The sequence below is a fragment of the Plasmodium yoelii genome, assembly GCF_900002385.2.
Source record: "Plasmodium yoelii strain 17X genome assembly, chromosome: 8".
Taxonomy (NCBI): Eukaryota; Apicomplexa; class Aconoidasida; order Haemosporida; family Plasmodiidae; genus Plasmodium; species Plasmodium yoelii.
In genome coordinates, this window is record NC_036180.2 from 118611 (window position 1) to 141225 (window position 22615).

The following is a 22615-nucleotide window of genomic DNA, read 5'->3' on the forward strand; positions in this document are numbered from 1 at the left end:
GTTTCTCATATTAAATGTTGTAATTATTTAAATCAATGATTTCTTCTAGGACCAAGTCTATTCTAATATTTGATCAACTAACCCATAAAGCATTAACCAAAATTAACAGTAAAATACAAAAAATACATAGTATAGTTCAACAAATTTACTATTAAGTTATATTAATACGAAATTCAATTCTTATAGTTTGTCAAAATATATTACTTTATTCGTTCCTTTTCATAGTAATTTTCATCCTCATTTTTTCTATTACATATTTAGATTTAATATAAATCTTAGATACTACAACTTATTCTATACATGTTTCGAATAACTTGTTTCTTATAAATATATAAAAAAAATTATTAAACTAATAAATATTATCAAATTATACAAAATTGAATACAATATAATACTTAACCCTAACCGAACATGGGTCCCATAACCTTAACCATGACCCACAACATAAAACTATATAAACTTATGCAAAAATTATTTATTTACAAATAAACTGATTCTTAGATATATCAATCATTATTACTATTCCTAAATTGTCACTATTCTTCGAATAATATATTAATGATTAGTTTTCTTCTTTATTTTTTTAGTTTTTCTCTTAAATATCGTTTTTGAGATCGTTTCCGAAATCCAAATAATGAATACTAATATAAAAATTGTTAAAAATGTATAATTTATTTATATTCACAAAATACTCAGTGATGAATATATTTTTAATTGATTTATTATTTACCTTGTATGCAATTCCTAATATAATTAATATTACAAAAAACATAAATGGAATTGGAATTAGTTTGTTTATTATCAATGAACTCAATAGTGTCGTTTCAGAATTTGATACATCAGTTTCAAAATTTAATGTTTCAGGTTCAGAATCTGATACTTCAATTTTAGAATTTAATGTTGATGTTCCACTTGAGGAGTCATCTATTTGTGGTTCTTTAGAACTTGAAGAAACTTGTGTTTCTGTTCTTTCATTTGAAAGTTCTGGAAATTGATTCCTTATAGATTCAACATCTAATTTACTTTTTATGTAATTATAATCATTTGATACACCAGACAGTACTTGTTTAAATAGATTACTGTTGGTATCATTAAACAGGGTATTATAATTTTCAACAAAATTATTAACATATTTTAAATATTTTTCCCCATTTTTCTTCGCCTCTAAAAGTTCATTATACATTTTACACATATTATTAAATGCATGATAAAATTTAGACATAATTTTAATATCAATATCCATCAATTTATTATTCCCATCTATAATTTCCTTATAAGTTTTATATTTTGTAACATTTTCTATAATATTGTTATATCCCTCGCCATTTTTTATATAAGTAGTATAGAAATCGTTTAATGTGGTAATTTTGTTTTCTGTTTTTTGATTTAACTTATAACTTAACCACCCCAAAATGTATGTAACAATATTCATATTGTCATTTGCATTATTCGAAAAATCTATTTTATCCTTATATAATTGATTAAATAACCATAAGCAATACCCATTAATTTTATCGATATCGTTATTGCAGCCTCCATTAGGGCAATATCTCTTGGACGGTCCAGCTTTAAAGTAATATTTTCCAGAACTCAATTCATCAGGAAAAAGATTCCTCAAAGTATCAAACTTATTACACTAAGGAGCCATTTAAAAAAAACAAATAAAAATAAATATCAATGATGTTTTTATAATGTTAATTTTACCATTCATTTATAAGTAATATAACATCAATAAATATAAGATGTATATTTTATTAAAAAAATTGCATATACTATTTTGTTGTGTTTTTTAAAGAAATATTCTGACTCATTTATTTTATTTTCCATGATTGTCTTTTTTATATAAAATGTATAACCTGCGTCAAAATAGGTGATACAAATATTTGAGTTTTATATATCAATTATTTGTAGTTAGGCATGTTGTTACAATTCTTAATATCAATTTTAAATTAATATGGAATAATAATACAATAGTATTGCTAAAAGAATATTCTATTTTTGTTTATGATAGTTAAATAAATTACCTTATTTTGGGGCGTGTTTAATACATTTTTTATCATATGTATATATAATACAATTTTGCATAAATTATTATCCTTAATACCTTCCGGTATAATCCTATTACAAAATTAGAGTGACATTGTAGTGAGTTTAGAATATATCTTTTTATACATATGCTTTAATATATAACATAAATGATGTCATATCTTTTATTATAATAAACAACGCCCTAAAACTTAAATGATGCACAAATAAAAAAATTTAATAAAGTTATTATTACTATAACCCTTAAAAATATATAAATAGTCATTTTTTTAAATATATTAAATACTTATACAGTTGTTTCTAATACTATATACCACTGTTTTATTAAAATTATAGTTTTTTCAAATTAAGTTACATGTTCCATTTTTTATGCAAATTACATAAATTTATATTGTTTTTATTTAATATAGATAAATTTATAATTCATTTTAATGAGTCCAATAACTTTATTTTTATTCCTACATATTCCAATTTATAATTATACCTTTTGGGTAATTTTATAATATATTTTACGCATATTTTCCACGATTTAAAATAACAATTAGCACTGAACCATATTTATAAGCTTAAATAAGCCTTTGAATGCATATTATTTTTAAAATAATGCTTAGTAAATATTAACAAATTAATAAGTATTGATGCAAATTTTTAAGTATAATATAAAAATATGGATAATCAAGTTGTATATTTACATTTGAGATAGGAGAGATGAGGGAAGTATGCTTTTTTAAGACAAGGCTTTATCCACATAAGATTTACCTATTCTACATAGTTTAATGCCTTATATTTTATACCATACAACTTTCAATTCATGTATATATATATTAAAATTCTTCATTAAAAATGACTTATAATTATTTTCTAAATATATAGTTTGTTTTTATATTTTATAATAAACTATATTTAGTTCTATAATGGAAAACAATATTTTAAGGAAACTATAGAATTATTAATATTATTTTGCTTGGTAATGTTAGCTCTAATATTATCACATTAAAAAAACACTAAGCCAAAATTATAACATTTCATTTGATGTTTTGTGCATACAATTTTAGTATTATTATAAATTTAATAATAATATAACTACTGTATATCCACGTAATCGAATTAAATAAACATAATATATTTGTTCGTATTTAATACTTTTATCTATTTTTATTACTATTATGATTTTGCTGATATATCACAGTATATTACAATGAGATAATTAATGCATTAAAAAGGAACACTTTAAATCAAATAGTAATTTTCTTTGCTTCATTGTTTTAAAGGATAACATTTTAGAACATATATATTATTTCGTAATACCATTATATTTAAAATATATATTTATAAGTTTGCGTATATATAATAACCTAATATAAATATTATTAGTTCAAAGGAAATTTATTATTATTTGCCTTTTCGATAAAATTAATATTAGTATTTAATTATATGAAGGTTTCACAACAACAATATTTCAATATTAGTAATTGGTAGAATATTTTACTATTTTATATGTATATAATAATAACGGATTATACCTATTATATTATTTATAATTATTTTAATAAATATAACATTAAATTTTATTATATACTTATATTTTATTTTTTAACCATTTTAAAATATAATTTATTTATACCTCAAAACTACGAAGCTTAAAAATTAATAGTGATTAATCTATTATTATACCTTATGATAAATAAATTATGCGTATAAATCAACTTCTATTAATACTAATTATTTTTAATACAAATGTAAAGGAAATAAAAAAAGAGAATAGTAACTACAATTAAAACTTAAAAAATATTGTATATATAGATCAATTTTTTATGTCACTAAAAACGTTAGAAGCATAATAATATTTATAGACAACGTTGTATTGTCGATTCTCGGGCTATATTCTATGAATCGATATTTTATGAATACCTATTATATATTGGTGATATGTTTAATTAATCTTAAAAACACACATATTAATCCGAATATATGTTGTAATGTAGATGAATATTAAAAAAGAATCGAATTATAATTTATACCCTGATATATAAGATTACTATCTGGTTCAGTTGGGTAATATAATTTAAATAAAAATAAATATGATACGAATAATAAGTTTTACTAAATAAAATGTTTCCTCAAATAAAGAAATATATTGCTTTATGCATAATTCAATATAGTCCCTGATTAACAAGCTTTATATAATAGACAATTATGATATAGCATAATACGACATATATAACCAATATGTATATTAATATATGTAATATTATATTTTATTTTAATAATTTTAAATCTATATTAACACACAACTGTATATATTATACTTTATGGAAAAAATATGTACAACCACTTTCATATTAGCTTATACCCTTTTTTGGTTGCATATTTAGACTTCAACCCGAGATTAAACATACAGGATGGTACATATATTTAATTAGTATTCAAAGAACAATACATATTATCCAATTATAAACAATTAAATTACAATATACCTTGAACCCTAACTCAAAACGCAGATTTAATGAACGAAACGATAACCCATAATACAGAACCCTGACCCACATAACATGAACACCTCGGCATTAAGAATATATAATTAAAAAATAAATTAATTATATATATATTTCTTGACTTTACAACTTTATGCTTCATTATTTTATTTTTAAATTTTATTTATTTGTATTTTTTTTTAATTTTTTGTATATTATATTTTACTATTAAAAGGGAATTTATAACTTGTATTAATTTATAAAAAAGCATGGAAATCAATATTATTACCAATAAATAATTTTTATAAAATTAAGAATTTTTCTAGACAAAAATTATTTAATAAATTCCGGTTAAAATTGGTGAACACAAATTACAAAAAGCGCGATTTATCATTATATATATTTTATGATGAATTAGTAGCATTATTATTTTGGTAGTAAATGCTGCAACCATGCATAAACTTAACTGTAATTTTCATATTGAATTGATTTTTTTAATATTTACAAATAAAAAACATTTTTATACTAAAAATGAAGCATAATATAAAAACTGAAAAAGTAAATAGAAAGGAATAATAAAATAATTATGTTAATACAATTACTAATATAATATTTATACTACAATGGTCGTTTATCTATTATGTAAGTATATATAATTATATTAAAATTGCATATTATTCAAATTGTATTAAAACAAATATATATTTTTATATTCTTTTCTCACTTTTATATTTTTATTTTAAATGATTGATTTTCTATTAGGTAAAAACAACACAGTTTTTTTCTATTATATATAAATATAGTATATGGGTAGTTACATACGTAACGTGATGTTTTATAAATTTTAAATTGAATTTAATCAATTATAAAAATATAAAACTTGTGTGTTCATAATATTATATATTAAAAATATCATTTATATAATTAAAATTATTTATTTTTAGATATTATAATATTTTTGAAATTCATTATTCATGAAAGCTTCTGTTATTGACGTCGTTTTGTGATTAATTAATTAAATAAAAAATATATTAAACTTATAAATCTGATAAAAACATACATTTTACAGTTTAAATAGTAGTTTTTTATATTTTATTGGAGAAAATTATTTGCTTCAATTTTAATTATACTTGTCCAGATTTTCGAGTTGTTAATTTTTAATTAAAAAAAATACTAATATATAATTTAACATTTGTTTGTAATGTTCAAAAATGAATAAATTTTATATACAAATTGTTTTATTTCTTTTAAGCATCTTCGTACATGTGAATAATAAAACCCTTGCGGCTGAGGCTGATCCAGGAGAAGATCCAACGCCCGGATCAACACATAACTATCTTACGTAATAAAATACAAAAATATATATATATATTACATATTTCATTATGAAAATATTAAATATACGCATGTACAACAATGTTATAATATAAATACAATAACTTTATTTTTTTACACATAAAAAATATGTCCATTTTGATCAATGATAGTCCAGAAGAAGTATATGAAAAAAACAAGCACCTATTATGTACCAATCCCGAAGAAATTATAAATGCTGACCAATTTATGAAAGCAGCTGTAAAACATTTAGTACATCATGCAAAAAGTAATGATGATTATATATCTTGTAAAACAAATCCTAATCATCATATAGATTTATATAAAAAAAAACATAAAGGACATACACTTATTGAAAAAGTTAAATATACAATTGATTATCCGGATAAGGTATCAATTAAAGAACACTATTGAAGTTATAAACCAAATTAAAATTAAAAAATGATTATAATACATATATATATTTCTCTTTACTTCCATTAGTATAATGAAATAATAAACATGTATTGGGATCCCGATTATCCCAGATTGATAAATAGTGGCTCTGTTAAAAGTATACAAAACATAAATAATTAGTCAAATCACCATATTATTGTTACTATTTATTATACATTTCGTGATTTATCATTGCCATTATTATATGATAATATTTATTGTTTCTCATGTCTTCAAATTTATAATATTTTAATTTACATAATGCAAAATTATTATTTTTTTTTTTAAGTTACCCGTGTATACAATCCAAATTTAGTAATGATACAACACCGTTACAAAAAAAAATTAGGACGCCGCCAGAAATATTTTTATGCTTTAGCTACAAAGGTTGAAGTAAGGAAAACTTTCCTTTTCTATTTCGTTATAAATCATATTTTTCGTATTATTCAAATACACTTTTATTAATTTTGTAGATATCAGAAGACAAAACTATAATTGCCATTTCTTCAGCAAATATAAATGATCACAACCCTTCCGATAAAAAATATAAAAACACAATCGTAAAAGAAGCAAATTTATTCAAAACTGAAATTGATTCTGAAGATGATATTAGAGAAGGAAAATTAAAAAAAGTGTTTGTTAACATAAATGGATACCTCTTTAAAAAACGCAGCAAATGTGTTGATATCACATATATCGAATCTGTAATCAACATACAAATTTTAATAACATAATAATTTATTTCAATAATTATTAAAAATATATAGTTTTAAATAAGTGTACATATTTATAATTTGCAAAAAATTTAAACATTTTATATATTCATCCATTTATGTTTTTTTTTCTTAGATTGATGGACATAATTCCATTTGTCAAGATTGGATTATTGGACAAATTTTTAATTATTTTTACCTTGATATATAAACACATATTTCATATATATTTTTCAGTACCGTAATATTAGAAGACTTATTTTAATAAAATGATTTATTTCTATCCATAATGGTTATTTTAAATTACCATCATAAAATATATTTTTCCATTTTGAACAAGTTTTATATTTTTTTTCATGTTTTTTAATATTAGGATGCATATATATGTATTAATTTTGTGAATACTACAAATAGAATTGTTATTATTTATGATATTTCTTTCATTTAATTCTTATCACCTTTTTTTGTTTACAAACATAAACATCATCATATGCTAAAATTTTGGCGAATGTGCCATATATTTAAACGATTTTTTATTTATGTATACTAATTAAGAAGCATGTTAAACTAATAAATGTTTCAAAATTAAATAAAACGAGATACATAAACACCGGAAAAATACTATCATTAATACCATCAATTATTTCTTCTTTTACTCATACATAATAACTCTTTGAAACTTTTAGAATAAATATATTATTCATGCCTTCTAAAAAACATAGTGTTTATGGTTATTTAAAAATACATCATAAAAATCACACATTGTCACTATCTTATATATTTATTTATTTAATAAAATTTCAAACAACCAAATAATATTAAATATGAACGAATTAAATCAATTTGGACCCAGAAATAGAACCATAAATACCTCAACATCGATAAAATTGTAACTAAAAAATAAAGATATTTTTTTTATTTTAAGCTTTTTATTTTATATTATATATCTTAATAAAAAATATGTTTTATAATTTGCATCAATTTACAAAAAATATATATCAATACTACTAGCAATACATAATTCTTATCGCCTTATAAATTATATTAGAAAATATATATAGTAAAATTTCATTAATACCTATAAAAATATAATATAAAACGGGAGCTACTATAATGTAAATTTTATTAAACAATTTTATCATGAATTGACAAATATTATTATTGTGGCATTGTACTATAAATAGCACGCACGCGCAACTATGTTGTAATTTTGGGATTAAGTCAATTTTTTTTTTATATTTAAAAATTTTAAAATTTAAAAACCATATATAAATTCAAAATAAACGACATACTTATTTTTTAATATATTTTTTAATATAATTATTAATATAATTATTAATATTGTATCCTTCCTACCATAGTCGTTCATTAACTAATGTATGCATCAATAATTATATTAAAACAATCTTTATCAAGTGTTGCATTAAAATTTATAATCTATATTTAAATTGGTGATGTTGGTGATTGATAAAATTATACAGATTTGTAGCATGTATAAGGTATATTAATATATATATAATTTCATACATAATGTATATTTTATAAATTTTATTTTAAAATATGTTTTAGTTGAATGGACTATACAACTCAAAAAACTTGTATATTAATAATACAGCATTAAAGATATTACATAATTAAATTTGCTAATTTTTATTTATTATAATATTTGATAAACCAAAATCCATAATATTATGCATACTAGTTTTATTTATGAAAGTTTTGGCTATCCAATACTTGTAACCTAACTAATTAAATATAAAATATGTTGAATTTACAAATATAACAAAGTTATACAAAATTGACATTTAAATATATATTTTTTATTTTTTAAATAAATTTTATTTTTATTGTTTTTTCGAAAATTTGTTTGATTTAATTTTATTTACACAATTTTTCGAATTCTTGATTTATAGTTTCTAATCTAAAAAAAATATAAATAAATTTATTAATATTTTGTTTATTAAAATCGAAAATGAGTAAAGGCTATATTAAAATAGTTGTTTCTCTTTTAATCTCATCCATATATATGAGCAATAAAGCCTTTGCAACTGAGGCTAATTCAGGTATTGAAGCTTTACGAAGATTTGCTCGACCATCTAACATGTAAGAAAATATGACAGTGTATATATTCACATCAAATATAATTCGTATTTATAGAAATGTATACCTACATAAGATTGAATAGTAAAAATATCAGTCTATAAATGCATTTATCTTTTTTCTTTACAAATTAAATGAAGATCTACTGTTCCCAATGATAATTCAGAAGAGAAAAGTGAGAAAGCCCCTTTCAACTTATCTATGAATACTGAAGAAACTAAAACAGTAGACAAAATTATGGATGATGCTGAAATGTTATTACAATACCATGCTACAAGTACGAATGGTTACAAATTATATCATAAACATGGTGATGATTCAATTGAATATTTTAAGAAAGATGGAAATACAGTCATTTACAAATTGAATCATAAAATAAATCGTCCAGATAAGGTATGAATTAACGAAGAAACATTTTTAAGTCATAAAATTAAGTTAAAATTAAAAAATAATTATTACACATATATATATTTTCCATTGTTCATTAGTATAATGATATAATAGAAATGCTATGGAATCCAAATGTCAAATATTCTGATGATAATATGCTTAAAGGTATTAAGCAAATAATCGATCAATTTAATATACGATTTCCAATATCCAATATTTCATGTTTTATTATTGTCAATATTCTATAATATTGTTTTTTATCTATTAGTCATTAAATTTCGTAATACCAGAATTTACATATATGTAAAAATATAATTTTTTTTTAGAAAAAATTGTATGTCATTACTCTCCAAATATAATGATGGTCCAACAACGTTTCATATACGATTCTCTATCGTTCCATGGATATTACTATGCTTTCGCCAAAAAAGTTCAAGTAAGGAAACATTTTTTTTCTCTCATTCCTCTAAAAATGAAAATTCCACATTATATAGCGTAATTTATGCAAAACATATATTTTTTTAATTAATTTTTAGGTATCAGATGACATAACTATAATTGTTTATACATCATCTAATACAGATGACTACAACAGTGTCGATAAAACTGAATATGTAAATCCTATTGTAGACAGTGCGCACTTAGTCAAACCAAAAATTTATTCAGAAAAGGATATTAGAGATGGAGAATTGACAAAAATGTTTGTTAATTTATCTGGATATATAATTCAAAAAAAAAAGGATTGCGTTGACATTACATATCTTGACTCTGTAAGCAATCTACACATTTTAATAACTTAATCATTTTATTCCATAATTTAATTTGTTATTTCGTTATCCTATTTTAACATTTATAAAAAATACATACCATTTATATAAATGTAAATATTTATAATATATGTTCTTCCACATAAAACTATAATATTTTCTTTTATATATTTATCCATTTTTCTTTTTTGTTTACAGATTGATATTAATGCCCCTATGTTTGAAAATATATTAATTAGAATAGTTCATTCAGCACACATACTAAATATTCTGAATATATCCACCATAATTTCCATGAAATAAATATGCATTCCTCATAATGTTTTTGATCATTTTAATGCTGTAATACATTATTAATAAAATAAATATACTTTCACATATGATGTCTATTTTAAATTATTGCCATAAACGCATTTTTTAATACAGTTTGTTTTCTTTATAATTTTTTATGTCTTTTTAACATAATGATGCATATATTTATTTTGGTGATTTCCGTAAATATAACGTTATAATTTGTGAAATATGTTTCTGTATTCTCCATTTTCATATTAATATTTATAATCTTTTTGTATGTAAAAATGTATTAATTAGTATTTGTTTGGTACTATTTTTCTTATTTTCATTATTCTTATGTAACTCCCCATCGTTATTATCAACTTTAGAAATTATTAACTATGTCAATCAACACCCTCTAATTCATCTATTAATGATTTATTTTATCTTTGGAATTCGAAAAGAATTCCAAATAATGAATACTAATATATTTTTAGAACTATAGAAAAGGAAATTATAATTCGAAATAAAATGAATCGATTATACAACATTCTTATATATAGATTATTAAAATTCGTATATTTATACTATAATATTACACAAAAATACATTTTTCAATTGTATTTATAAACCAAATTACTAATATTAATAAGCAGTTTACTTATTGTTTTTATATTTATATTGAATTTTAAAGTCAGAGCCATAAGCATCTGAGCTTTGATTATTTTACAAAACATATAAGACATTAATTAAATTTATCATTCCAAAGAATCTTTTTTTCTTTTATAAACAAAAAAAATTAACAAAAAAAATAAATTAATAAATGGTGCAGGATCAGCGCGCACAAGTTTGTATATATTTAATAATGGAGATTTTTCCTTATAAACGGAATTTATAGATTTTTTAAATTTTTTAGTCTCTTTTTTTGGAGTAGATGAATTTATAATTATTTCCACATGTTTGTTTCCATTAATTGAGTTTATAACTGTTTTTGTAGTTTTATTTACACCAATCAAGTTTATAACTTTTTTCATGTTTTGTTTTCTCTTCAATTTCTTTTTCCATCCAGATGAAAAATACTAACATAAAATTATGAAAAATATATAATATTTTAGTGGGGAGATATTTTTAAAAATGTATAATTCATAATTTTCTTTTGTTTACCTTGTACACAATTAATAAAGTAATGGGAATTAAAAGAACTAGAATTGAAATTCCAATTGGTTTGTATTTTTTGAGTACATTAATATCTATTCCGGTTGTTCCATTTCCTTTTATTTCGGCTACTGGATTTCTTGGTTTAATCACTGGAACTGGAACTGGAGCTGGAACTGAAGCTGGAACTGAAACTGGAGCTGGTTGTTGAGGTTCTCTGTGATTGTTTTCAGATGGTCCCTGAGACAGTTTCTGTGTTTTAGTTAGTTCATTAGAACTTTCTGGTGGTGAAGTTTGAAGTGAATCTTTTTGAAGTGAATCTTTTTGAAGTGAATCTTTTTGAAGTGGATCTTTTTTAGGCGGATCTTCTTTAGGTGGGCCTTCTTTAGGTGGACCTTCTTTAGGCGAACTTCCTTGATGTGAACCTTCTTTAGGTAGACTTCCTTGATGTTGATTTGTTTGGTGCAAATCTTGTTGAGGCGTATTTCCTTGAGTTGGACCTCCTTGAGTTGGACCTCCTTGATTTGGACCTCCTTGATTTGGACCTTCTTGATTTGGACCTTCTTGATTTGGACCTTCTTGATTTGGACCTCCTTGAGGCGTTGGTGGATCATCAGATGTAGGCGATTTGTCCCCTGTGCCGTCTGGTCCAGGTTTTTTATCGTCTGATCCAGGTTTTTTATCGCCTGAATTATCAGAATTTTCTACTTTTTTAGAATCGATATTTATATTCTCAATAATTTCACTAAAATAATTAATAGATTTATCAAAACCAGTTTTTATATTATCTAAAGTTGTATTATATACATTATGGATGTCATTAGAAATATTTGTAATTTTTTCCTTATATGTTTCATAAAACTTGAAAGTGTTATTTATTTTTTCCATGCCGTTGAATATGATATTCAAAGAGAATGATCCATTTTCAAGAGGTTTCTCTGATGTATTTTGAGATTCTTTTGTTTCTGGACCATTATCTGAGGGACCTTTATCTGAGGGACCTTTATCTGAGGGATCTTTATCTGAAGGATCTTTATCACTACCTGAACCATCTGGTTCATTACCTAATTTACCTGGCTCACTACTTGGCCCACCTCCCAAATTCTTTGATCCTTCTGATCCTCCTTGACCATCTGTTGGTCCACCTTGACCATCTGTTGGTCCACTTTGACCGCCTGTTGGTACACTTTGACCACCTGTTGGTACACTTTGACCACCTTTTGGTCCATCTTGATCAGTTTTTGGTCCATCTTGACCTCTTTGGAGATCAATAACAGGTCCTGTCTCACTACCTGGACCTCTTGATCCTTCTTGACTTCTGTGACCATCTTTTGATCCACCTTGACCTCCTTGAACATCATTAGAAGGCTCTGTACTACTGCCTGAACCTCCTGATCCTTCTTGACTTTTTTGATCACCAATTGGTCCATCTCCTGATTTATCTTGTCCACTTCGTCCATCTTGTCTATTTTGTCCATCTTGCCTATTTTGTCCATCTTGTCCATTTTGTCCACTACCTGTATTTAATGACCTGTTATCTTTGTCTCCTCCCCCAACATTTGAACCTTTTGGCCCACTAACCAATCCATCATTTGAATCTCCTTGATTGGTACCTGGAGTTGAGAGATGCTTATTTGAATCACTTAAATCGTTTGGATTGGTTAAGAGACTCTTTTTATTTCCTATGTCACTCCCTAGACTTTTTTGTTCACCCCCTTTAGGGTCTTCGTTGTTTTTAGTAATGTCTGGTATAATACGTTTACTTCCTGATGTATCAGTTTTATTGGAAGTTATGCTTGGTGGTTTTTCAGTTCCATTCCCTGAACCCTTATCACTTGATATACCACCAGGACTTCCGTTTCTACTAGTTGGACTTCCTTTATCACCACTTGGAATTCTGTTATCAACACGTGAACCTTCTTTATCAACACGTGAACCTTCTTTATCAACACGTGAACCTTCTTTATCAACACGTGGACCTTCTTTATCAACACTTGGACCTCCTTTATCAACACTTGGACCCCCTGTATTTCTTTTAGTATTATCTAAAGCATTTGGTTCAATTTTAGGAACTGGTCCAATTTTATGATTTGATCCTCCTGTTTTAGTTTTTTGTGATTCAGTATTGTCTTGTGAAGGTGGTGAAGTGTGTGATACTGGTTTTGATACTGGTTTTGATACTGGTTGTGATACTGGTTGTGGTGCTGGTCGTGGTGGTGGTTGTGGTGGTGGGTGTGGTGGTCGTGGTGGTGGTTGTGGTGGTTGTGGTGCTCTTCGTGCTTCTGGTCGTGGTGGCAATGGTGGTAATGGTGTTTCGGGTTTATTATCTTTTGATTTTTCTGGAGTTTTTGCCTGTGGCGATGGTATTTTGTGTTCTGAGCGTGATGCCTGTGGCAATGGCATGTTGGGTTCTGAGCGTGATGCCTGTGGCGGTCCTTTTGGTAATGGTTCTGCAGGACTGTGGGATTTTTTCTTAACATTTGAATTTACTCTTATGCATTCATCGCAATTAAATCCAGTTACAACTTTTTTTTCTAATTTCCTTGTAGCCATAAGATCTCTAGGGGTAGCAAATGGTTTACCACTAATAAAAGCAGCTCGTTTATTCTTAATAATATTTCTTCTTAATTTTTGATATTCTGTTTTTAAAGTATTTAATAAATAAACGTATGAATCACATTCGTAAAGATCATTATAAAGATCTTTATGCATATTATAAATTTTTTTAGAGCCGACAATAATTTGATCGATGTCGGAAGGATTTTTTGAATATTTCAAAGTGATATTACATATTTCATTAAATAAATTATATAATCGACTCATATATTCAATGTTGGAATCCTTCAAATACCTGTTTTTATGTATTCTTTCAGAATGTTCATAATTTATAAATGCGTTCGTTAAATAGTTTTCATAAAACTGAAGTAAAGTTGAGTCATTATAATCTTTTACCTGAAGTAATCTATAACATAGCCACATCATAATGTATCCAACATATTGCCTATTGTTACTTTTAAATTTCATTGTGTTCTCAGGAATTTTGTATAATTCAGTAAATAAATGCATACACAGAGCGTTAAGGCCATCATAAATGTTCTTACATTCATATTTTCCTGAGCTTCTATGATAAGGACAATACCGAATATAAGGTCCATCTTTCAAATTTATTGTAGCCAAGTCAATTTTTTCATTATTAAAAAGATTATTAGCATTTTTAAATATCATACACTAAGAAATTTTTTATAAAATTTAATAAAAATATGTATTAATGAAAAATTTATTAAAATAAAATTTAATAATAATATACAACCAATATATCATATAAAATTTAAGGTGATAATTTCTATTTAAAAATAATGCATTTACCATGTCCTTAGGCATTGTAACCGAATTTTGTTTTTAATCTACATGTTAAATGGTATCATATCATTTTTATATAAAACTTATCTACTATACCAAAATAAGTTATACAATTACGTGCCTTTCTATATAAAATTGTCTGTAGATAATCATAATATTAATTTAAAATTAGTATATAATACAATAGTGTATGGGGAATAACTTATATTTATTTTTATGGTAGTTTAGATAAACCTTCTAATTTTCTAATTTTTTGAAAAGTTTGTTCATACGCATAATATCACTATTTCCATTCAAAATTGATATTACTTCATTACACAAATATATGTAATATCGGAATAATAATAAAAGACATCCATTTTTATATAATAATATATATCATCGTATTTGTAGGTTTACATATGGGAACAAAGATGTATTATATATTAGTTTTAATAAAGTTATTACAACTTTATACAACTGTAAATATATAAAAAAATAAGATGTATTATATCTCATTATTCAATATAATTTATTGATATCCGTTATTACTTTGTATGGAATATTATATCTTTTAGTATTACCTCTAGTAAATATAATAGACATTTTTATTTAAATTATAATACTTAAATATAACTTATTAATTATTTTTATAAATATATTACACGCCGTTTTTATATTTTTTTAATTTATCCATATTAATTAAAACCATTTTTCATAATGTGCAATAAGTGTGTTCCACACTAATTTTCCTTTACACACATACGCATTTATAATGAGTAATTTCGAGTGTGTATTTTATGCATCTTTGCAGAATTTAAAAAAAACAAATAATATGCAGTTAGATTAATCGAAATAATTATAAACTTAAATAAACAATAGTATATATATTCGATTTATAACAATAGTTTGTGTATATTACATTTTCCATTCTATTAGCTATTAACAAATAATAAAACTTATTATAATATATAAAATCAAGTAAATGAAATTATTTTCATATATTTTACTTTAAACCAATTATTTTATTAATTTTATAATTTATTAATATATTAGTTTAATAATCAATTCATTTGGAAAGTAATATAGCATGGTTTTACTTTTTCTGGTGTAAATTTCTAATAATTACCTAAGTAAATATTATATATTGGATATTTTCTAACAAAATTATATTTATTTAATAATAGAAAAGTGTTCATTCTAAGGAAAACTATATAATTGCTAATAGATTTAATAATACATGGTTTGATAGTGTTAATACTAATATCATCACATTAAATCTTAAATAAGTGTTGTAATATTTCGCGTGCTCTTCTATGCACACAATTTTGATATTGTCACTCGTTTAATAATATATATAATGGATTTATACCTATATAAATATAATATATTTGTTACTATTTAGTAACATATTAATATATTATTATTGTTACTCCTCCTACATCATTATATGTTGCAAAAACATATGATTGTACTCAACATAAATAGTTTAAATCTATGTAAAAAGTTTCCTTATTTCATTGTTTTAGAATAAAATATTTTAAAACATATATATGCTCCTTCATAAAAAGAAATATTTATAATACATATTTATTAATTTATATATGTATAATAACAAAAAATATCATTAGTTCAAAAAAAATTAATTAAAAGATGCAAGCTCTATAAATATACTTTTATATAATAGCTATATAATGTCGCCATAATCTAAAAATATTTCAGTGCCTAATTATTGATACAATATTTTGTTCATTTATATCTATAGCTTTTATAATAACATAATTTTATATACATAACTTTTGGGAGTTACTAGAAAATTTATTAACGAAACATATTATAAAACGTACTTATATATATGTTCATTTTAACTTTATAAAATGCATTATGTCTTAGATAAATTATATATTTCGTAATATATATGTATATACACATATCAATTATGAAAATATTAATTATGAAAATATTAATTATGAAAATATTAATTATGAAAATATTAATTATGAAAATATTAATTATGAAAATATTAATTATGAAAATATTAATTATGAACATATTAATTATGAACATATTAATTATGAACATATTAATTATGAACATATTAATTATGAAAATATTAATTATTGTAAGAATCCAAAATTAAACCCAAATCGAAGCAAAGCATTAACTAATAAAATATAAGTCAATATTAAATGTGTAACTTCGAAAAAAAAAGTTGTTAATTAAATTTATCATATAAATAATCCTCTTTTCTTTTATAAAAAAAAAATTAACAAAAAAAATAAATTAATAAATGTACAGGATCGACCTCCATAACTTTCTATATATTTAATAATCTCATTTTTTCGTCGACTCGATTTACGGCATTTTTCGTATTTTTTTCTTACTTCCACTTTTACCCCAACTCATAAATACTAACATAAACACTAATGTAAAAATCGCCAAAATATATAGTATGGAAAATAATATATCGTTAAAAATATTTTTGTTGTCTAATAAATTCTAAGCAATTTTTCGCTATTTTAAAATATTCATTTTTTAATGTGAAAATTTATATAATATCATATTCATAAAAATAAAAAGAATTTATGGGTGTGCGGCTAAAATAATAATTATATTACCAACACCTTTTATATTTTTGGTGTAAGTGATAAATATTTATTGATGTTAAATTAATTTGCAAAAAAAAAAAACAAGTTTTTAAAATTAATTTAATACAATTCATAAGAATCAAATACGACCATTATTTTATTATATATGTATATAATAATATTGTATATACAATCAAATTATTAAATACTAAAAAATGATCCAAAACCAAATTAGGGTACATATTCGAACAAAAAAACTGAATCATAAATCTGAAATTACAAATATACGCATAAATTATAATGCATTCACATTTATTAATATAGTAATGACGAAAATTTGCTAAAAATGTTGTATTTATTTATATATTAATTGTGTACATATTTTCTTATTTGTTCGTTTACTAGTAATTTTTTTTTATATTATTTACGTTGGATTAACACATTTTTACATATTATTATAAAACACCTCCCCCCCATATTAATTTTATAAAACTATTAAATATACCATAATATATACGTAAACAATAATAACATTAGTATTATTTAAAAAGAACCCTACAATTTTAAATATTATAATTCATTTATTTCATTATTTGTCTAACGTTCTATACGCACTATGTCATTATAATAATGTTATGTTATTATATTAATAATTTATTATCACTATAAACTCCATGAGAGATCTTTATGAATTAAATTTTTTCAAAACAAATGATAATAAATTGGAATATTTACAAAAATTTTAATATTGTATATATAATATGTACATTTATATATAACATTTAGTTAGCTAGCTATAGATTAATTTTTTAATAACAAGTGTGAACGTAATATTTAAAAAAAGTGCCTATTCAATTTTTATTTTTTATTTAATACAGGAAAAAATCTAATAACAATAATCTATAGAAAATATTTAAAATTATTGCTATATATATTAAAACATATATATAAATATATCGTGGCTTTTTTATATACAGTGCATTTTTCTTAATAATTTTTATCTTAAAATTTTTATACTGTTATCAAAAAAAAATCCAATATTCATTAACTATATAATTTTAATATTTATTAGCAATAAAATAGTTATAATTGTCCTGATAAAAATTGTTATAAAAAACATAAAAAGTTAGCAATTAATAATGCACTATTATATATTTGCATGTAATTCAAAAATACGTGAAAATATTACCAATAAATGCAACGAGGTTTAATCAATATAACTAAATATACAGCCATTAAGAAAATAAATAATAAAAAAACTAAAAAGCCTAACCAATGGCTATATTATGGATATATTTCTATATAAACGCTTCACAAAAAAATATATTAGATTTTTATTTAAGTTTATAATTAAAAAAAATTATATAGTATAAATGCCAAAAAAATTTTATTCTTTAAAAAACATTTTTTAATTATTAAAAACTTTAAATATTACTATTTTAATTTTATTTTTTCTATTTTATTTTTTATTTTCTATTTTATTGTTATAATAAACTCTTATAATTACATTAATTCGCTTTATATATTTATTATATTTTTTTGCTATTATTATATTATAATTTTTTTACATAATTGTACGAAAATGAAATTAGCAAAAGCATTATACTTCGTTGCCTTTTTATTGGCCATAAAAGTCTTAACCCCAGGATCTATTAATTATGTTGAAGCTAAACCCGCAAATTCAAAAAAAGTAGCCAAAGGTAAAGGTGGTGATAATGGATTTATTAGAAAAATTAAAGATAACAAAGCTGCATTCATATCTACACTAGCTGCAACAGTAGCATTAGCAATTGCTACTACATTTGGTGTAATGCATTATCAAAATAAAGGAAATGATGTAAATGATGGAAATGTTGAAAATGTTGAAAATGGTGAAAATGATGAAAAAAAACCAATAGAGGTAGAGGAAAAAAAAACACCCTTAATTACTCCACGCAAAAATCCCAAACCAGATAATGGAAATACACCAGCATCATAAAATAATGAAAACACACCAGCACCAGAAAAAATGAAAAACCATCAACACCAGAAACTAATACAATTCCATATCGATTTAAATCACGCTTTACATAGTTTCATATAATATGTGACAGTAAACCAAAAATTCAAGTATATCCCATACGCTGTAAAAATTAATTAAATAATTAAACAAATTAATAAGATGTCAATAAATCGAGGCATTTAAATATCTTTACGTTACCAATTTGCCTTTTTTAAAACATTTTATTTTAATTCTTATGTGCCATATAATATATAAAATAGTATATTGGATTTATTAAAAAGTTCCAATATTTGCGATTCAATTCCAAAATATATGTATTTACGTTTCCACAATAAAATTATTTAACAACAAAGTCACATTGAAAAAACATTTCATTTTCTGTTGTTTTTCTTTTATTAACATAAATTATTTTATTTTAAGAGTAGTTTCATATTGTTAATATTAAAAAATATATTGTGCATATAATACATATACGTGATGTTCTTTGTGTCCTTTATAGTAAAAGTAAATCGTGATATATACTTTTATTTGTAAGTGATATTTGATCGGAATATCATTTATAGTAATTAATGAGATTATTAAAATGATTCCATACAAATGTTACATTATACATAATATATTTTTTATGCTGTTTAAAGCATATAATGCCAATATATTTTATGTACATATATATTTAACATTATAATAAACTATCTAAACCTAAATAACTATAAAAAAATATTTTGTATGAATTAATAGAAAAATTACATAAAATATAACATAAATATAAACAACATAAGATAATAATTTATTTATTTTGCTACTATTGCAGCAAGGCGTTGGAAAAATATAGTATTAAATTAATCATATATTTAGAATAAAAATAAGAGGTTTCGTTAAATAAAAACGTTCATAAAATAAAATAAAAGTATTGTATATTGTGTGTTGTGATATATATAATTCAATATTACCCTAAATCATTATTAACGCATCTTATGTAATGAACATTTGTAATATTACGCATTAACTATTATTATATATGAATAACCAATATATAATATTAAAATATAAAATAACAAAATTTTATTTTAAACATATTTAATATTTAAGTTATATGAACACATTAAACAGAAAAATTATAAATTATGAATGATGTGATTATTATAAGATTCTTTTCATATCAATGTTTATGCCACCTTTTGGGTTACATATTTAGTCTTCATTTATAGGTTAAAAATTGGGGGTTATTATAAAAATAATTTTTCTTTTAAAAAGTTACACATATATATTAAATAAACTTGCACAAACCAATAAATTTTATCAATTTATTAAAAATTAAATAAAAATATAACACATAATTCTCAACATAAATACAGAATTATACCACATAACACGAAATCATGATCGTTGAATATCTCACCCCCAGTGCCTTGATATCAAGAACATTATAATTAAAAAAAAATCCTATATAGATTCTTCTTGATTTATTTTACAACTTTATTTTTTCTATATAGTTATACACTTTTTATTTTAATTTGTAACATATACAATTTGTTTGCGACATAAAAAATATATTTTATAATTCACAATAATTTACAAAAAGACATTTCTACCAATATTTTTAGCAACACATTATTTTTATCATCTCAAAAATTCTATTCGAAAATTTTTATTTAGTAAAATTGAGATTAAAATTAATAAAAAAAATAAAATAAAACATGATACACCATAATAAAAATTTACCATTCTATATAAATTTTATCATGCTATTGTTATAATGAATTATAAATATTATTATTGCAGCAGTAGCAATAAAAAACGTTTATAAAAATAGCAGAATTCTAGATTTAGATTAAATTATTATAATGTTTAAAAACATATAAAACATATTTTATAATAAAAATGCAGAATTATTTAAAAAACGCAAAAATGAAATCAAAAGAAATAACAAAACTACCATTTTTATATAATTACATTAAATCATATATATCAAGTATTACACTAATACTAATATTATATATTTTTATATATTAACAAACATCTATTAGCCAAAAGTATATATATTTGTTCCATGCTCGTATAAATATAAGAGTATATATCATATATGAAATTCTTTATAATTTTTAGTCACTGTTTAATAATGATAACCATAAAAAGCTTGTACATCCATAATGTGATATATTAAAAATTATATATATATATATATATAATATAATTAAAATTATTTATTTTCCAATAATATAATATTAGAGAAGTTAAGAATCATAATGCTTTTAGATATTCATTATTTATGAGAACTTCGATTATTGTTGTTGTCTTGTAAAAAAATGATTTAAATAAAAGTGATTAAATTTGTATATCCGGTGAAGCATACAATTAATTAATTAATTCTTCAGCAAATATAGATGATCATAACATTAGTGATAAAAAAAAATATACAAACACTATTTTAGAGCATGTAAACTCATTCAAAACCTATATTAATTCTGAAAATTATATTCGATGTGGAAAATTAAAAAAAAATTATGTTAACTTATCCGGATTTATCATTAAAAAAAAGACAATTACGGTGATATCACTTGTGTTAGCTCTGTAAGAAATATAAATATATTAATAACATGCTAATTTTATTCTATAATTTATTCTATTTTATAAGTGACCAAACATATACAGACTCTGTATATATGTACATATTTATAATATATGATATTCATTTATTCAAAAAATCGAACATTTTTTATGCATTTATTCATTTTTTTGTAGATGGATTTTAATGTGCCACCTTCCCTAAATTTCGCGATTAAAAATGGTATATCAGACAAATTGCCATCTTTATCAACTTAAGAAAAATTATGTCAAAGAAATAAATATATATATCTAATAGTAGCTTTTAACACTTTAATATATACATATGCTAATAAAATTAATTTATTTTTATAGCACCGATTTAATTAACAGCATAAAGCGTCTTTTTTCCTTTTTAAATTAGTTTGTTTCGTATGTAATGTATTTTTTCTCT

The 22615-nt window shown here is 22.5% G+C and overlaps 5 protein-coding genes and 1 pseudogene across 5 annotated transcripts, besides 1 other annotated feature; 4 read left to right on the top strand and 2 right to left on the bottom strand.

Moving 5' to 3' along the window:
• Positions 1-575: 575 nt before the first annotated feature.
• On the bottom strand, positions 576-1827 carry PY17X_0802200 (uncharacterized protein; the record flags this gene model as incomplete). The annotated part of the gene is made up of 3 exons (XM_725479.2): positions 576-641; positions 731-1636; positions 1774-1827. The coding sequence occupies 3 exons, from the start codon at positions 1825-1827 to the stop codon at positions 576-578; spliced, it is 1026 nt and encodes a 341-aa protein (XP_730572.2).
• Positions 1828-5731: 3904 nt separating this feature from the next.
• Positions 5732-7214, top strand: PY17X_0802300 (fam-a protein; the record flags this gene model as incomplete). The annotated part of the gene is made up of 6 exons (XM_022955630.1): positions 5732-5862; positions 6008-6245; positions 6339-6408; positions 6580-6683; positions 6764-6994; positions 7140-7214. 6 exons carry the CDS (start codon positions 5732-5734, stop codon positions 7212-7214), a joined length of 849 nt encoding a protein of 282 aa, XP_022811884.1.
• A 1761-nt stretch (positions 7215-8975) lies between these two features.
• Positions 8976-10563, top strand: PY17X_0802400 (fam-a protein; the record flags this gene model as incomplete). The annotated part of the gene is made up of 6 exons (XM_022955631.1): positions 8976-9106; positions 9244-9496; positions 9592-9658; positions 9820-9929; positions 10030-10263; positions 10459-10563. 6 exons carry the CDS (start codon positions 8976-8978, stop codon positions 10561-10563), a joined length of 900 nt encoding a protein of 299 aa, XP_022811885.1.
• Positions 10564-11291: 728 nt separating this feature from the next.
• On the bottom strand, positions 11292-15069 carry PY17X_0802500 (PIR protein; the record flags this gene model as incomplete). Its single annotated transcript, XM_022955632.1, has 3 exons — positions 11292-11612; positions 11698-14916; positions 15055-15069. The coding sequence occupies 3 exons, from the start codon at positions 15067-15069 to the stop codon at positions 11292-11294; spliced, it is 3555 nt and encodes a 1184-aa protein (XP_022811886.1).
• Positions 15070-19197: 4128 nt separating this feature from the next.
• Positions 19198-19593, top strand: PY17X_0802600 (early transcribed membrane protein; the record flags this gene model as incomplete). The annotated part of the gene is made up of 1 exon (XM_022955633.1): positions 19198-19593. The coding sequence occupies one exon, from the start codon at positions 19198-19200 to the stop codon at positions 19591-19593; it is 396 nt and encodes a 131-aa protein (XP_022811887.1).
• A 2363-nt stretch (positions 19594-21956) lies between these two features.
• Positions 21957-22440, top strand: PY17X_0802700 (annotated as a pseudogene).
• Positions 21957-22440: a sequence feature (fam-a protein, pseudogene).
• Positions 22441-22615: the final 175 nt, after the last annotated feature.